Here is a 19476-nt window from a genome sequence, read left to right as displayed (position 1 = left end):
AATTGCACTGGATTATGGGATTACTGGACTGATTATAGGACAATCATCGGGCAAAAGTCGCAGCCGTGAGATAGACGCGTTTGAATGACGGCGACACAAAGCTCGTACTGGGGGGAGAGCGCTTCTTTTTGTGATTCTTAGCCCACTTTGTGTGTGAGACGATGGGGAAGAGGCAGCAGGGGCAGAGCGCTAAGGATGCAACAGTGTGCCGCACAGGGGTAAAAGTAAATGCATTGTGAATCGTAACATCGGAGAATGGTGCATGCTGCCTGTGTATAGCCTAGGTGTAGATGTCGCATGAGGGCAATGCGCTTTTGTGAGCCCCGCGCTAACCTTCAGCCGTAGAGAGATCCAAACGCTTTAACCTTGGACGCAGTGGGGAATATTAATACTTTATAGTCATCGATTATTCATTAGCGCCCTTCAGGAAAAATAAAAACACAAAGCCGCTTCTTTGCACTATGTTGGATTTGATGTTTAATTCATGCGTAAGGTGTCATCTGCCGGCCAGCTTTGTTTACAGATATGATTAGTAAAGGGAAAGAATAGCACTTATAGAATTGATGCGTAATTAGAGCGCGGGCTGCTGCAGAGCACATGTCTGCGTAGGGTTTCAACAGGTTGAAAGTCAACGAGGATTTTTTTCTTCTTTCCTCCTGTCTGCTGCCAACAGAAGGGATGCGTCTCTGTGTTACTGTTTTCCTCTTGTTGTGGGTACAAGCCCTGACATTGAAAAATCTTAATTACTCCGTCCCCGAGGAGCAAGGACCGGGCACAGTCATAGGGAACATAGCAAAAGACGCTGGATACGGGACTGTGGAGAGAGGTAAAAAATTCCGTGTCCTCGAGAATTCCGCGCCACATCTCGTGGATGTTGACCCGGAGAGTGGACTTATCTTTACCAAACAAAGGATTGACAGGGAGACGTTGTGCAGGCGCAACCCCAAGTGCCAGCTCTCTATGGAAGTATTTGCCAACGACAAAGAGATTTGCATGATTAAGATTGATATACAAGACATCAACGACAACTCACCCACTTTCCCCGCGGATCACGTTAATATTGACATTTCTGAGAACGCAGCAGCAGGGACGCGCTTCCCCCTCACCATCGCACATGACTTGGATTCAGGGGAGAATGGCATCAAGACATATCAGGTCACGAGAGACGATTACAATACATTCTCTTTGGATTTAAAAGTCAGGGGTGATGGGACTATTTACCCTGAGCTGGTGGTTCAGAGACCCCTGGATAGAGAGGATCAGAGCCATCACACCCTGCTGCTCACTGCCATAGACGGAGGGGAGTATCCAAGATCAGGCTCCATGCAAATTAACGTGAGAGTGACTGACTCCAATGACAATAGCCCTATTTTTGACAAATCCTCTTATGTCATAGAGATCCCTGAGAACTCTCCACCAGGAAAAGTGCTCATAGATCTAAACGCCACTGACCAGGATGAGGGCAGCAACGGGCAGGTGGTGTACTCCTTCACTGGATATGCATCTGACAGAATACAAGATCTGTTCTCTATTGACCCCAATTCTGGCGTCATCAAAGTCCAAGGAGAGATAGACTATGAAGAAAATCCAATTATAGAGTTTGATGTGCAGGCCAAAGATATGGGCCCCAACCCAATACCGGGTCACTGCAAAATTACTGTCAAAGTGCTGGACAAAAATGACAACACACCAATAATAAGTTTTGTCTCCGTTCGGCAGGGTGCAATAAGCGAGGCAGCACCCCCGGAATCTGTCATCGCACTGGTCCGGGTGACAGATAAAGACGCAGGCAGGAACGGTCAGCTCCAGTGTAGGGTGATTGGTAATGTCCCGTTCAGACTTCAGGAGAACAACGATAACTTCTACACGCTGCTAACAGACAGGCCCCTGGACCGAGAAATGAAAGACGAGTATAATGTGACTATTGTAGCAAGAGACAATGGGATCCCTTCTTTGAACTACACTAAGTCCTTTACTGTGAAAATCCTGGATGAAAATGACAATGCTCCCCGTTTTACAAAGACAGTCTACATTCTACAGGTGCCGGAGAACAATATCCCAGGGGAATATTTGGGATCAGTGCTAGCCCACGACCCGGATGTAGGTCGGAATGGAACTGTGTCCTACTCCATTTTGCCATCACATATAGGAGATGTTTCAGTGTATACTTATGTGTCTGTCAATCCCACTAATGGAGCTATATATGCATCACGGTCATTTAACTATGAGCAGACTAAATCTTTTGAATTTAAAGTTCAAGCGAAAGATGGTGGGTCTCCTCATATGGAAAGCACCTCTATAGTCAGGGTCAACATACTCGATGTGAATGACAATCTGCCTGTTATTATTCTTCCCCTGCTTCAAAATGATACAGCTGAAATCCCTGTGCCCAGAAATGTAGGTATAGGATATATTGTTGCCACGGTGAAAGCGGTTGACCACGATCACGGCGAGAGTGGCCATTTGACCTATGAGATTACAGAGGGAAACGACGACCACCTGTTTGAAATGGATCCAGTGGGAGGAGAGGTCAGAACAGCTCACGCTCTTTGGGAAGAGGTGGCTCCTGTAGTGGAGTTGGTAGTGAAGGTAACTGACCATGGCAAGCCCCCCTTATCTGCCGTGGCTAAGCTCATCATTAGGGCCAACATGGAGGCTGCAGCGGGAGGGGGGTCTAGCACCAGTGGAGAACCACAGCACTGGGACGTATCTCTGCCCCTCATAGTTACCCTCTGCATTATCTCTGTCATGCTCTTAGCCGTCATGGCCGCCATCGCTGTCAAGTCCAAGCATCAAGATAAGGAGACTGGGAATTATAACTGCCGCATGGCTGAGTACTCCAATGCCCCGGTGGGGAAGGGCAAGAAGAAAAGGATCAACAAGAGTGACATCATGCTGGTGCAGAGTGAGATGGAGGAGAGAGATTCGGCCAGCCGCATGAACGTGGTGAGCAGCCCCTCTCTCATCACCTCGCCCATTTGCTTTGACTACCAGAGCCCGCTGCCCCTGACCCTCCCCAGGTCAGAGGTCATGTACCTGAAGACCACTCCCAACAGCCTGACGGTGCCCCGAGCCGGCTGCCACTCTAGCTTCGGCGGACTCAGCGCAGACACTCCAGCCAATAGGATGTCAGTGATACAGGTAAGGGCGCCTCCACTGTACTCTTTATCTGGCCTTTTATTCTGGCTTATCTTCTCACGCTGCTTTGCAATACAAATCTGACAAAGAGAAAGTAATCGTCTGAAAGGGAGAACTCTGTCATAGCAGACATCATCATTATTACTTTTCTTCTTGGCCACCTTATCACTGACTAATATCTCCCTCATAGGAAGCACAATATGTTAGTGTCACCGATGTTTTGATGGCATAAACAGCATTTTACCAAAGACTGATGCCCTCTCATCCACACCAGCAAGTCCAAATCATCCCAGTCCTGGCTTCATTGTAAGTCTCCTCTTGCAAAATGGTACAGGTGGTCTGCATAATCAGAAAGTCCTCGCAGTTAGACATGCAAACAGTGTGAGTCTTGAACAAGGCTGCTGTGACCCTGCCAGACTCCGGCGCTATAGACTGAAAACAAAACTGGGCCTTGAAATGTGGGATTGGACAGGTGTTTGAGCAGCTTGTCCGATCACATTACCGAACCAGTGTGCACCACAAAGCAGAAGCGCACACAGCATAACCTCACTATCGCATTTCTCGCACTGCACAAATATGGGCCATAGCCACGCAGCCACATCCAGAGTTGGCACCACCAGACCATTACCCGAATCTAGCCTCGACTTGCGGAGATGGCGGTGGCGGGTGGGTGCGCGCAAGCCAGCGAACATGCTAATTTGACAGCATGGGCCCGGCGTAACGTTTAGCCCGACAGAATTAGCAGTTGTAAAAATCTAGGACAGTCTCGGAGACAGTCTCATTTGGAGATGATAAGGCAGATGACAGGGCCTGGCACTGTCACCAGTCACTGGGGTATGTGGGTGTGATCAACACAAACACATTATTCTCCAGATAGGGGGAAAAACTGAAGCCGATGACAGTAGTTAATGCTGCGCCCTTTCCCCTGCCAACAAGCCGCATATGGCAACATATGGGATTTATGTCAATAATGTAATAGATTTGGATCCCTCCTTTAGATAAACATGTAAAAATAGACACAAGCTGTTCGTATTTGAGAATGATCACTTGACAAAATGTTAACCTTCTTTCATACAGAATTGGTTTTATACACTAATATTCAGCCAGGCATTAAATAGTGAGTAGTGACCTTATATAAGAGTACCCAGTATATCCAGCATAGGCCGCGTGATATTGTAAAAACTGACTTTAAAATATCAGAATATTTAAATTGAATAAAAGTTTGGACATTGCTCATAAGCTGGACTAAATCAAAACTTGAGGCTTAATTATGTCTTGTGCTTGAAGTACATATTTGAGCTGATCACTTAACCATATTCTCCTCCTCGTGTTTCTAGACTGAAAATTTCTCCTCTGAGTCCAATTACGCGGGCAGCCGGCAACCGTTCGTTCAAAGGTAAGCACCACTTGACCACTGCATTTGGATGTCTGTGTTCTCTTTGTCTCTGGCTCCCTCTCACTCTCAGTTAATGGTAACTTATGCACATGTTTGTCTTTCTCCCGTTTTCCACTGCAGCTCCACATTTAAGGATGCAGAGCGAGCCAGCCTGCGAGACAGTGGCCATGGTGATAGTGACCAAGCTGATAGTGACCAGGATACTAATAAAGGCTCACAGTGTGACACGTCTGCCAGGGAGGCCCTCAAGATGAAAGCACCAGCGGTTAATGGGCAGCCTTTTGAGCAGGGTGAGTGGACGCACTCTCTTCCTGACATGTTGAAGATGACTCCAGCCCGGACGGTCTTTTTGTTTTGTTTTAATGTATCCTAGACTCTACAGGGGGGTCAGAGCAGTATCATAGAGCTCACTGGTCACTTCCAATGAGAATCTATAGGGTGATGTTTTTGTTTACTGAATGAAAACATATGATGATGTCTATCCGCAGTCTAAATATCACAAAATCATTCTGAAGCATTTTAGAGGTATTGATTGAAAACAAACGGCTATATTTCTACAAAGGATTGCGCAGGGCAAAAGTGCTGCAGAATTATATTGAGAAATACCTTCAAACGTTAAAACAAAGAGAGAGAGTGTGACTTGCTTCAAAAAGAGTTCATATCCATCTTTTATTCTTTCAGTTACATGTTGCTCAAAAATACCTTGATAAAATATGCATTCTTATTCATTCATGCTGTAAGCGGGTTCTCATCTCCACAGATCTGACCTGTAAAGTCAGCTGATGGCCTCACCTGCTTGTCTTCATGGAAATAGGGAGACAGTAGCTCAGTTGGTAGGTTGTTTGTCCACTGATCAGAAGGTTTGCTGTTCGAATCCCACTCTCAACATCAACATCATTGGTAGCGCTATATAAAATGTGACCACTTAATGCCATATTGTTGAACATTCCAACATCTCCATGGGAACTAGCAGGTTGCACGCCCTCACCAGAAAAAGTTACTTAGAGTTTAAAGAAAGGTCAAAAGTGTTGAAATTTCTGGCTCCTAAAATGTCACCTACACCTTCAGATAACCAGAGATCTGTCTATGCAAATACAACGCATGAGTGAGTCTGTAAAATGGTAATAACAAGTGCTCATAAATCATTTATGAGCTCCCACGACATATAAACAGAGTCTATAGTGGTTGGAAAATGTACTCTGTGGTAAATACTTATTTGGCTAGAGTAACGGGATGCCATTGTTTCCAAATGCAATGTGTTGGGGACACGTTTTATCATTCATTTTGTGACCCACTTTTTACAAAAACTGTTATCTTACATTTTCAATCCACCTAGTTGCAAGAACCCTTAGTAAAGGCATCTGACATAAAACACATACAAAATCAGTATGTAATTCAAGCTAGAAGGTGACAGTGACGATCCCAGAAGATAAAACGAAATGATGTAGCTGTGACTTTTTCATACATGCATTTTCTGCTTCACCATTTCAATCATTTACAATCATCAAAGAATCTTTATGCTCCAAAAAGAGTGAAAATTTAAACTATATCCAACCTCTTCATGACCCACTTTGGAGTCCTTGGGGTCTGCAACTGAAAATCCCGTGTAGTCTGCTTAGCTCTTGGATCTGTCAGGGTTTATTGTGGTATTTTTATCACAGGACCAAATGACTAAAGCTTTTATTTGGGGACATGAGATGATGAAATCAAAATCGTATTGGTAGCAATCTTAATGTGCATGATTTATTTGTTGTTCCTGAAAGCAGCTGGCCTCTTCATCTTACGCTGTGCGCTTTAATCTGGTCACATGATTGGTGCATTGCATGTTGTATTTTGTCCAAATCTCCAGTGAACCGTACCAGTGTTCAGGGTAGCCCCACCTTTTCATGGGGTATTGGCGCCGATGTTTAGTGGACCATGATAACAGGGAAACCACGCCCCTGTCATTTCAACCCCATCCCTAAAACACTTGCTTTCTAAAGGTCAAGGCCTTATCCTTGAAATCAACATATTTCCGCTTGGTCAACTCAGACTGGCAGATATTGAGTGCTTAAACAGCTGTCTTTCATACTTACAAATGCCATATTCCATTATAAAGATTGTATGGCAACTGTATGGCATTCTGCAGTAACACATCACATGTACAAGCCACTATACATTCATAAATGTATTAATTCTGTATTCATATAGATAATTCTGACTATTATGTGTAATTAAGTGATGGAAGATGGTTAAACTGCTTCTTAACTTGCTAATGGCACATATAAGTGTGTTGATTAGAGGCCAGTATAAAAAGACGAAGAAATATATTTGGCTAATCTTCCTTATAGTAATTTTAATATTAATATTACTCACTGTTTTGCTTTATTAGGCCAGGCGAGTTGTGAGAAGTACTTAATGATACTTTTCTTATTGGTATGCCATTGGTAGTATTAAAAGTTGTACCAAAAAGTTTGAAAAAGACTTTCTTGGTATGGAAATTGTAGTTTCTTGTAGATAACAGCCTTTACCGCAAAAAGTATTTGTCAGAATTGAGACTAGAAATCAAAACAACCCAAAACATGTTATCTAGTGAGACATAAGGTCCAACTTTTTCATACTTAGAGGTGGGCGATATATGGTATTCTCTACTGGATAAAATCAAAATAGCTGTTTTGAAGGAGTAAAATACTGTAAGAATGCAAAAAAGCTGCAGAAATAGTTGATGAAAAATAAAATCCAAGCGTTATTTCTATATAGAGCATAAACAGAAGTATTTGCAGGACCATCTGAGCACATTTCTTATAGATGGATTGTATGTGCGATGTGATTATGATTGTAGTGAGAATACAAATGATATCATTCTTCATATTCATTCTTGTCAATATCGCCCTCCATCATTCTTAACATTCTTGCATTTTCTTATTGTACATATTCACACCCAGTTCCAGACACGGATTGGCCAAAATGTTAAGGCTAGTAACTATTTATACCCGCTACTTCTTTGCCACTGAGGTCAGATTGTATATACTCAACAACAGACATAGAGAAAAAAAACTTATCCAATAAATGCAGTATAAATTCAAAATTCAAACCACATTTGTCCTCGCGGTTAATGAGCTTCTGCCTACATTCGTATCCACTGTCACAACATCTATAATCACATTTTTTTCATAACCAGTGCCCTTTAACTGCGCTTCTCCAAAAGGCTCTATCAAAGCAACCTTGAGTCTATCATTAAGAGTTAGCTGTGCCTCTTCACATATCATAAACCTGGGTCTAGACATTAGCGATTACGTACCGCACCTTGTAATACTATTTGCTTCTACATTAGCGTGAGTCACAGCTGTGTTCCGATGGGCGACATGAAGGACCTGGTTGTGCAATAGCGAGATATTCGTCGAGGAGGATAAAAGGGTCCATTGGCTTAAGGTAGAATCTTCAAACATCTCATGTCTGATTTAACCATCAAAAGGCCCCCCTCATATGCATGCCAAAGTGTGCCTCCATCTGCCCGCCTTTTGATCATGTCTTTATTTGAACACCCCTTTTCGCCGCTACTCTAAGACGACTATGGCAAGACAAGGAAAAGCATGGCAGGCTCTTTGCGCAATGACAGGTATTTCTGGCTAGATACATGACACCAGATTTCCAAGCGTTTTGCCGCCGGTTGAAAATAGACAGGTTCGTTTTTTATTAATCACGGGATAGCTGTCAGTCAGATGCAAGACGCTAGCTGACCTGGCAGAGGCCTGTTATATTTAGCCTGCCTGGATATATAAAAAAAAACACTCTTGAAAGCATGTCTCTCAGGTATGATAAAAGATAATGGCAGGACTTGAGTGTGGAGTGGAGATGTCTTTCATTTCCGCGTGCGAGAATAGCTGTGGTCATCCAATCCCAGCGCGCTACTTTCCACACCATTTACATTGCTATGAAGTGTTTGTTTGTGGCTAGCTCTTGGGGAGGGCAGAGATGGGAACACTCTTGCAGTTTGCCAGAGAGGATGTGCGAATCGCGTGTGTCTGTGCCGCTAGGAATTATGGCAGACCAAACTTGACTCTGTAGGAGGTGTAAATTCAATCACTTCGTCTTCTTTTTTTTTTTTTTTCTTCCACTGCCGGCCAAACATTTTCAGAATGCAGGCCGAGTCTTTAAACGCCAATCACAAGGATAGATATTGAAAGCGATGTCTTGTAGCATGCAACAGTGAACATCCACATGGACGGATGGAGCGGGTGAGAGAAGGGAAAGAAGGAATGCGAGTTAATTTATAAACCTGCATTGGTAAGATAAGAAGAATGCAAAGACGACGTAGTGAGGCATTGCATTTAATATTAATGGGATGTGGTAATGCTTTGCCGTTCATTACATATGGGGACGGTAGTTAAAAATAAGTCCGATTGTATTGGATAGGAAATGGTGACAGCAATGTTGAAATCTACATTATGCACTGATGAGATAACCTTGCATCCCACGCAATCCTTCTGTTCACATGCAGATTATGAAAATTGATTAAAAAGTCACATTTTTAGATCTGCATTCAAGCTATTTGGATGGAAGTTCCACCGCTTTTATGTCTTTTTACCTTGCACTTCCTTCTAGTCTGTTGGCTGCTTTGATACAGGTAATGTATGCACCTGTGCAGCTTCCTCCATCACGCACATGGAATATTTATTTATTCTTGCAGACAACAGATGCACACACTGGGTTATGTTGCTAGGCTTTCTCCCTCTTTCAGTCTGTCTATAATGGGCAGACACACTTTGTATCCGCCAGTCCATAAGATCACAGCCATTATGTCAGATTGTCATGCTTCTTTCATGCTAATATGTAAATGCTGAGTTTAAGAGCTATTATTCCTGGAAATTGAAAATGGAAATGCAAAGCTAATGGCATTAACAATAACAGAAAGCTCTCATGCGTCGCTCCACTCCTACAGCTTTTGTTTTTATAATATTGTTTACTACGGAGCGCCTATAAGGAAAGCGCTTAACAAAATTCTACTCAGGAAATTGTTCTTTAACACAATATGTGATTACTGGGCTGTGTCAGACACCCACTAAGGTAACATACATGTTGTTCCTTGCAATCGTGGAAAATTGCACTTTATGTAAGCCCGTAGCCACAATGTTTAAATTACCCAGTGACACAGAATGGCAACAAAGGCAAAAATACCAAGTGTGTTTTCACTAGACCTTCTGAGACCCACGCATCTCTTTACATCAACATCACGAGCCGCTTCCTCTACGCCGGTGATAGGTACCATGGAAATGCATTCAACATCTCCACTGCTTCTCGCTTTTCCTGGATCCATTGTTCTGGTCTTGTTTAGCTTAAAAACGTACCCAGAATATAAAACACATATAACTGTAATCTGGGTGTAGATTCTTCAAAGCGCGACATTTTTAGTGTAATTCTGTATTACGTCCCTGCCAAATCAAAGCCGTCGTTTAGTTCCCCCTTCTTTTGATGTAAAATGCGTAGATTCTCTTGATCCTAGGCCTGACAAAGATAGCACAAAATGAGTTTATACAAGAATAGAAATGGTGTAAGTGTGCATAATAGGGAACATTACAGGAATAAATAGCAACAGCAAATTACGCTAGCAAAATACCAACCAATCTCACATCTTTTATCGGACTGTAATGGGTGAAGCTAAAAATGTAAATCACATCCTGGCTTTTTCGGTTGTTATTAGCAGACAGACTCATCAACTTATCAAATAAAAATAAAAAAAATCATGTAATCTAGTTTTCCTATGCAGCTCCATACTTCTTGCGTTGATATACAAAAGCGTATGCAAATATCTGAATCCTTGATAAGTTAATTGTGTCATTATCAAGATAGTAATTGTCATGCCTTTCTAATGATAGTGTTATCTTGAGACAACAAGCGTCCTTATCAGCAGATAGGAGGGAGTGATTGTCACATGAGACAAAACAGCAGGCCTCTTATCACATGTTTATCAGTGATACAGGGACACCGGCGTGCTGCTATATAAGGTCTGCGTGTACTGTATACGGGGCATGTGTTCAGGCCACATTCCAAAATCCATTCAGTGCAATCAATTATGTTTTGTTATTTGTCTCCTTTAAAAAACATTTCTTTATTAACTGGCATCAGAAGCTTGAGATTTTTTTTTGGAATAAGTTCAAAATCTATACTGTCAGAATAATTTTTTCACAGCCCACAAGCCTCTACATAGTTTTGGTCTTTCATTGTTTTATAGTGTATTGGTGAATTTGACAAAACAAGAATTTTAAAGCATGTAGTTAGGGTTAGGGGTTAGCGGTTAGGAAACAAACGGAAATACACAAATATCCCAAAGCCTCTCTTGTGAAAATATTAGTTTTCTAGTTTAAAGGTGCACTGAGTAGCTTACGCCTGGAATTTTCCTCAGACATATTACATTGCATTCATCTATCTTACATTTATTCAATTAAGTGTGTTTTATGCTCAAAAACATGCATTCTTACTGTAATTGTGACTCCACAGATCTGACCTGTAACTTGGCCCAGTGACAAACCCTTCATCATCAAATTTTGTTTTAACTTTAGGGTGCTCTTTGTTTGTGTGTGGTGACCTATATTTCACCTGACCAGTGGTGGCAGTGTTGCGTGACATGTTCTGTGGTGTATAGTGATGTTTGAGACAGTCTACAGGCTTTTGGAGTGACAGGGGGAGCTCGCTCTTTTTAGCACTGCTCCTTCACTCGTCTGTCTCACTGGATTCAAACACTTAGCCTATAAAGTACAAGTAAAGATGAGCCTTGTAACTCTTTGCTGCATTGAAAAGGATATGGACACTCAGCCAATACCGATATCCAATATTTGTCTTGCTACTATGGCTGATAACCAGTATTTGCAAATTCCGATATTAAGATTTTAAGATTTATATAGCAAGGCCAACACATTTATGGAAGTTTAAAGTTCAACGTTTACAAAATAACTTTTCACTTTTGTAATCATTAGTTGCTTGCGTAAACACACAAACATATTTGAATCCTAATTGTTCTTCTATTTTCATTTTTGTTCATTAGTTCAAAAAGACAAACTGGGAATGACACAAGGGGCAGCTTAGAAATGAAACCACTGCCAACTGTTGGCTGCATTTTCAAAATCAAACCAATGCCAGTATCTCTGAAGACCCTCCGATCTCACCGGCATCCATACTGGAGCCTCAACACCACAGCGAGTTGTAGCTTCCACTTGATGGAAAGTAACATGTATTTCATTGAAATTGAAGTGCAAATGTTGTTTTATTGATCAAATGTGCTGGCATTTTAGTTTGACACCAACTAGTTCATCATGTTTCATAACCAGCAGATCTGTAGAGATATCAATGGCTTCTCTCCATTTCTGTCAGTCTCTTGTTGCCTCTGAGTATTTCTTGATGTTTGCTTCACATATTTTCCTCTTTAATTAGCTGAAATATCCCCAAAACAGCAACCTTCCCAAAACAAACAAACAAACATAAAACTTGAATTCAAAAAGTACAACTAGATGTGTATCTGATATGAGCAGGAGTGGTTCAGTGACACAAAGTTCAATCCCAGCTCCGTCCAGGGCCTGTGTTGTTGTGTCCTTGGGCAATACACATTCCATTTTTCCTCCAGTATAGGAATGTGTAAATGTGCAAGTGAGTGGGTGAATGTTTCCTTGATGTAAAGCGCTTTGAGAAGTCCATGGAGGTAGAAAAGTGGTATATATAAGTGAGGCATTTTTTTACATACATTCACCTTTTAATGATTTCAAACACAAATGGCATTCAGCTGGAAAACACTTACCTGGTTGTGTGAATGCATTCTCTTCTTATGTGACCTTGTCTATATCTCGTTTTCTTTCACCATCTGAGCGTCGGACAAGGTCAAACTGCAGTGACTTGGGTATTGGAAGCTGGTCTATAGCAGAGTAATGTCAGGAAAGTGCAGCTAGCATAAACCCACCCCCTTTTGTCAGTATTTGCAGCAAATATGCTTGTCTATTACTGATATAAAAAGGGCTCATATGCAAAATTTACTTTTTTGAGCTTTTAACCATGTTAGAACATTTGCTACAGTCATGCTGGTTTCAGTAATCCTCTGTAAAAAACTATGTACTATGTACTATGTGGCTTGAATTTTCACAAAATTGTTACATCAGAGGTAAACTCTCTGGGCTGTTTTTAAGTCAGTAAATCATCGCTAGACTTGTTCAGATGATTTCTTTCAGATGATTTCTTTTCTTTTTCTCAAATCGCATTGATTACAACTGCTACTACTACTACTACTACTACTACTACTACTACTACTACTACATATGTCTGGGCATGTTGGTTATCAGCTGGTTTAAATTGTTTTACTATGGCAATTCCCTCTGCTGCCTATAGATGGCAAGTTGCACCAAGCTCCGAGCTGGGTTATAATATATGGTTATGTTCTAAAATATAAAATGCCAATACAATGCAATCCTTTATCCTTTAAATATTGTTAAAATGGCTCGCGGTTATTGAAAGGTTTGTCGGTGTCTGAAACATGACAACACTTTGAAACTTGATTGACTTAATGATATTTATTCACTTTTTAATAAACAGTTTTATCTGCTGACAGCTTCTGCTCTTGAAACACCAGCAATAACGTATACGGCACCACCTCGAGCCATTCTCCCCTCTCTGTATGTATCACGTGTATATAGTTTAAAACGAACAGGCAGCTTGAACTTGGGCCAGTCCAGTCGGGGAATAATTAACAGCGGCTGCGTGGCCCGTGGGTGTTTGTGTGGGCTGCGTGTTTATAGACTGGAGCAGCGGTTTGTAGATAGCAAACGCATCTATTTTACAAATGAACTACAAATGCGTCTCAGGGGGCTTGTGGCACGGAGAACTTTCTTTCTCCTCTCTCGCTCCTCGCACCGGGCGTCCTACATGATGCCTATTAGATGTTTGCACACAAGGGCTTTTCCTGGAAGAGTCTTGGTGTTCCCCATCATTGTTTCTCCGTGAGATAAAGTGTCTAGCTCCCTCAGTTCTGTTGTCTTTGATATGCCAATATGACACGATCCACACAAGCTTTTATTTATAGACCAAAGCTACGCTAGGATATTAGCCTAGTATCGAGTTGTGGAGTAATTGGACACATGTCTCCATAAATAACAGCTGTAATGGTAGTGGAAGGTGAGACGACAGAGCAGGGAGGTGATAATGCACTGCCGAATCCAGATTTGCAAGTTTTTGTGTCCTAATATTTTGAGAGAAGCATTTGTCACTAGGTAAAAAAAAGAACTGTCGCTAGGCTATGGCACAGCGGCAATAGATATGCAGCCCCTAAACAAATTACCAATTCCATTATTTCATTTGGTGCCATATCTAGGTAAAGAATGACATTACAAGCTGGTGTTGATGACAGCAGAGGAAGAAAACACATTTGTTAACAATGAAGGAGTCAAAAGCGCAAGAGAGAGATTACGTGGTGATAAATGGCACATATAAGGAATGCAAAGGGGCTCGTCATTTACAAGCAATTTGCAGGAGACAGTTTTGACATTTGGCGCTGTGCCCTTACACATTAAGTGCTTTAGTATAACTTTGTCACACTCGTTTTGATTGCGCGCAGTAATGATTTGGGAGAAAATAGGAAGTGGAAATTGGCTTGTACGTTTGGTATATTATGTGATGTATTAACACCCTGAAAAGCAGATGTAAGACTTGATGATGGAGGGCGATATAGGAGCAAATAGACATGTTTATGCACGCTTTTGTTTTTGGTATTTCTGTGTTTTTTGCCGTATCTAACAAGGTGTAAAGGGAGTATCAGATCTGGTTTATACTCGGCAAACTGTAATCTGAGCTGCTACAAGCTAAACAAGCCACATGCTCAAACGCAGACCATAGCTTAAAATATCTTCTGAGGATCCATACTACAGACCTGACACTGCTGGTATATTCTATCGGCACTAAATGCAATTAGAATCAGTTGCTAATAAACCCTGGTAGTCTTTGGAGATGTGCTAGTACTTGAGAGAAGAACATACCTTGAGCTGTTTTCTTACAAAAGCGGGAAAAGTAGTAAATTAGCAGCCCTATTGTTCAAAAAATGCCCTTCAATGCCTTTCAGATAAAAAAAAAGCAATTCTGCCCATGTAGTTTTGACAGTGAATAACATTACTGAGGTGTGTTCTCATACTGCATGCACTTACTGACTGAAATAAAAGGTGTGGTAATAAAAGCGATGAAAAACTATAGCGCTTTATCTTGGTATTCAATAGGATTCATGTTGCCTTTCTTAATACATTTTTAACTTAAGAGATTTCAGTAGCCTAATTCATGGGGCTACTTTTAGTCCTATTCTAGTTCTATTATCTTTTTTTGTTAACATAAAGCAGAAAATGACTTTATGTGCTTTTGATAATAATGGAACAGATAAAATCGGGGTTTGGAGGTGGGGGAGCGAAAAAATAGGTATTGTGAGTGGGTAGTGAAAAGAGAACATTGAAACATTGTTGCTAATACGAGTCTGTAAAGAGCTACAGGTTGAAGGCTCCAGTGGTCTATATGTACAAGGTCCTCTGACAATGGCCAAAGCAGAGCAAAGTGCCCATCAATCCTTTCAATCCTTCACAAAGAACCCCCCACCGCCAGCTCCTTACACCACTTACGCTGGACACGAGGGAGTTAACACAGTCTTACAATGTTAAAGTATCACTTTTAATAATGGCTTTTACAATATAAGCTTTAAACCAAGGGGATTACAAAGACTACAATCCTTTGCTCATTCTCACTGAGGAACACTGATCCGTGGCTAGTTTGTGCTGGAGATGTTTTGGGGGAGTGGTCCTGCTCCCAAACTTCCATTAACGTATTAACATCTTTAACTGAAGTTATGATAGCCTTAGCTTGGAGAAATATGACAATAATGCGATGTGATTTGGGTAAAGCATCCCACAAACTTTCAATACAACTCCATAATAATATTCTGTAAGATTTGAACATGTCAAATGTTAACACATCTATCAAGTGGGAAGATTATTTGGCAGAAGCCCTCACCACGAACTCCCTTCAGCAGCTATGTCTACCATTGCGCTCTCGCTCTGGACACATATCTGGCCTCTGAGCTCTTGTTTCTGTTGGTCCCATATTCTCCCTGTGTCATTCAACCCCTAGTCCACAGCAGCTGTACACTTGTGCATCAGTGAGTCATCATACATCCATCACACAGTAATGAGGGGTGCACTCCTGTCTCCTGTCCACGGCTTTATTAGTGCCATATTCTAGCTCCACTCCCTTCACCGCGTGCTGTGGCTGCTTCACTAACCAAACTGCAAGAAAAGCTCACCGCCTCGACTGTAAACAAGGTCCTCGGGTGGCAGGGACAGGCTCTTTTCACCAGTCGGGAACCCTTTTAGAACACCGTAAATCTTGGTTAATCTCTCCTACATAATGCATTAACTACCTGTTTTTAAACGCTGTAAGTGTGTGTTTCTCTGCTTTTAATTGGCACTGGGAAGAAGGAGATGTACCATATTGTGAGGAGTCTAACTGGCTTATATCTCTGCGCTCTAATCAAAAAAGCGTGAACATCTCACTTGTTTTGCTGTTTATTCCACACAAACTGCTGCTCGCTGCAGCAGCTACAAATGCAAAACACTTGTGCTTCCTCTGCACCAGATGATATTTTGCTGAAAACACCTACACAGGTTGTTGAGAATAGCAGAGGGGAAAGCAGGGTTTTATGAATAGGTTAACGCGTTGTTGTAATGCATTGACCACAGATTTAACTAAAGCAGAAAATGATCAGCTTCTCTGTGTGTGTTTTATTGTGGGCATTGCTGTGTGGTGATATTAAGGTTACGCCACGTGGAAGGCACGGACATACTCCCGAGGAACCAAAACAACACCGTTAAATTTACACTCTCTTGCTTGTTGAAAACGTGCTTGGTTCATCTTTTATTCTGAAGGTCCTGAGGATGCATAATAAATCTCTCCTTTCAGAGGGGGATAGAATCATTGGGTTTTTAAGGCAGGGGCCAAAATTGGAGTTTGTCTCATTACTGAAATGTGATTTACATCTTTTGTGCTGTGTATCTTTACACTGCCGCTGTCCAGGCCAATAACAAGTGTCATTTTGTGTTTTTTTGTAGAGCAAGACAAATCAGTCCACTGCACGGATGAATGTCGCGCACTGGGACATTCTGACAGATGCTGGATGCCAAAGTTACGGGTAGGAAGCCAAGCAGACAGCGGCGATAATCGCACCAACCTTTTCATCCCTGTGGGAATGGATGCCATGGTAGAGACAGAGATTTATGGCACCATCAGCTGCGGCAGCGGGAGCAGCGGCAGAAAAACCCTCAGCACGTTTGGGAAGGAGCAGCGGGACAGTACAATCCAAGTGGCCAATGTCAAACCATACTTCAAATCTCAGCGCGCTCTGAGCCCGCCGCTGCAGGAGACCCAGTCCAGTACTAGTCCTACTAAGACAGAGCCCTCTCCCCGGGACCATGAGGCCAAGCACGAGCCCAAAGAGGAGCGGGAGGGGGGTTCTGACAGCAGTGCCTATGGCCCTCCGGACGGCCAGTGCTCTCCTCTGCACACGGTGCTGGAGGAGCCGGCCTACGTCACCTCTGAGCTCAGGCCCAAGTCTCTGTCCAGCAATCTGATTCACAGCCCTGTCATCAGCCAGGAGTGCCCTGTGGACCCACGGGACTCCGGGAACTGACCAATCATGTGCAGCGCTGCCACCTGTGTGAAGTTATGACCACACATTGATGACCAACAAGTGTTTTCTTTTGTCCAGACACGCATTGTATAACCAAAAACCATCAGCTCTGTCTGTTTTCTTTACTCTGTGACTTGTCGTGTTTGGGTGAACCGTGTCCTTGACTGCTGTGACAGTGGGGGAGGGGAGAAAAAACAGTGCTTAAACTGGGCTTCAAGTGTGTTTCCATGGTGTACTGTACCTGTCAATTTAGATGTCTGTATTTTGCACATTTCAAGCTCCAACTTTGTGAGGCTGTTGAACAAATTGCTACTGTTAAGCTATTGAGTCCCGTCTGCTTTTGTACAGTGAAGCTTTCTGTCTCCACTTAGTGTATAAGGTCCATCTCTCCAGTCTCATGACCACACCGATACATATCAGTGACCATACAAAAGTGAAGTGTCTTATGAACTGTTTAACGGTGGTGCAACAGGGAATGTCCCTTTTCATAAACATGTTGAGTTTCTTACAAACGTTTTTTAAGAATGTATTTGTATTTTATTGTTGTCCTCCTCCCGCGGTTTCTGTGAAAATAAGCTGAGCTTACACGTGAATGTGGGCTACTGTAACTGTTGTGATTTTATTAAATTTGTATACACTGTGTGCATGGATGCTGTTCTTTTCACTAGACTTCACAAGCTGTCTGTTCATGTGTGAAAGAGGTACGTTTATGTCTACAGGTGCTTATTACATGTGATGAACAAAAGAAGCGCTAAAACCTTTAGCTCCACTGTAGACAGTAGAGAGTGGATTGTGGATCGCTATGCTGCTACAAAACATTTTAATTTCTACTTTTTCAAAATAACATTAAAGATGGAACTGTCTCCAGTCGATGTGTTAGCGCCATTTTTGACAACACACTGTGAAGCACACTGCGGGTGCTTCACGGGCTTAGCATCAATATCTACCATCAGCTAACATTGTCACGCTTCATTGTCCCTGCTCTGTGACCTGTGACCTTTATGACCTTTTGCACTCATCCAGCTAATGGCCACCAAGAATAGCATTCCCAAATTAAAAACAGCTTAAGGTTTCCAACCAATCTCTTCATCTGCATGAGTAGCCAGGAGTTTCCCAGGAGGCCATTTTATACTTTATGATGAAACAAGCTGAAATGATCTAAGTTGTAGTGCAAAAACGTCGGACTTAACATAAAAAAAAAACTATTTTCAATTGAAATAACTGTCCATTGCAGAGTTTAGTCTCATTTAAAATTGTAGCACCACCAAGTAAGGCAGATGTTGTGGAATTTGAAGTTCTGTAGTCAACAGGCAATACAGCATATGTGGGGAAAAGACTCCAAAATGTACCTAGTCAATCTGCATTCCTGTCATCAATTCATTCAATTTTGGCAGGATCAAGCATTCCTGGATGTTCTAAACCAAATATCATGTGTGAAAAGTACTACAAAATAAGCTGAGAAGAACATACTAAATACTAGAGAAGAAGAGATAAAACGTTGTGGTCTCTTGGCCGACTCGTTTTACTGTCTATAAAGTGCAGTAATGTAAACCAGCACGATTTCAAATTTCAAGGAGACGCCTCAAATCATACAAAAGACAAACCAGCTTATGCTTCCAACCAGTGACGCAAAAAGTAATTTAATTCTACAAAATGTTCAAATTTTTGAAACTTTAATGAATGTGATGCTGTGTTGTTCACTGCCAAATTGCAAGTTACAAATGCAATGCTACAAGGTTACAGAAGCGAAGGAAAAAAAAAAAAAATCACTGCCATTCTCCCAAGGTTGTGCGGCAGAGGGACTTAATAAAGTGGGAATTTTACAGCATTGCAACCTGCCCTCCTTTCTAATAACAGTCAGAAAGAGCCAAATGTGCTGCGTTTGCTTTGATTCAGCGCAGTGACACGGGGCAGACACATTAGAGTAGCGCACATCATTTTAGCGCCTTAATGTTTATTTATCCCAACCCAAGACGCACGCACAAATGTTGCAACCGCTGCGTAATAGAGTTCTGAAAAAATTTCCGTCCTATTTGCAAGACACAGTGTCATTTAGCATAACCACACATTTGCTTAATATGTATTTGCCATCTCAAAAACAATCACACTAAAGCTTTTCTTACTTTAGTTTCCCATTTTGGAGAGGCTGACTTCTGTGCCCTAGTCTTTGTTTTTTGTAGGCCTCTAACTGAACGCTGTCATCTACACAGAGCTGATTCTAGTGCGCGTGCAGTTCTTCCTCAGGGAAAACACATTAATTTGGATTTTG

The 19476-nt window shown here is 42.0% G+C and overlaps 1 protein-coding gene across 1 annotated transcript; it reads left to right on the top strand.

Moving 5' to 3' along the window:
* The first annotated feature begins 407 nt into the window (after positions 1 to 407).
* Positions 408 to 18004, top strand: LOC117389714 (protocadherin-17-like). Its single transcript, XM_033987428.2, has 4 exons — positions 408 to 3141; positions 4476 to 4534; positions 4655 to 4824; positions 16630 to 18004. Exons 1-4 carry the CDS (start codon positions 679 to 681, stop codon positions 17205 to 17207), a joined length of 3270 nt encoding a protein of 1089 aa, XP_033843319.1. The 5' UTR covers positions 408 to 678; the 3' UTR covers positions 17208 to 18004.
* The last annotated feature ends 1472 nt before the right edge of the window (positions 18005 to 19476 follow it).

Source organism: Periophthalmus magnuspinnatus, chromosome 21 (assembly GCF_009829125.3).
Source record: "Periophthalmus magnuspinnatus isolate fPerMag1 chromosome 21, fPerMag1.2.pri, whole genome shotgun sequence".
Classification (NCBI taxonomy): domain Eukaryota; kingdom Metazoa; phylum Chordata; class Actinopteri; order Gobiiformes; family Gobiidae; genus Periophthalmus; species Periophthalmus magnuspinnatus.
This window is presented reverse-complemented; position numbering and strand designations above follow the sequence as displayed.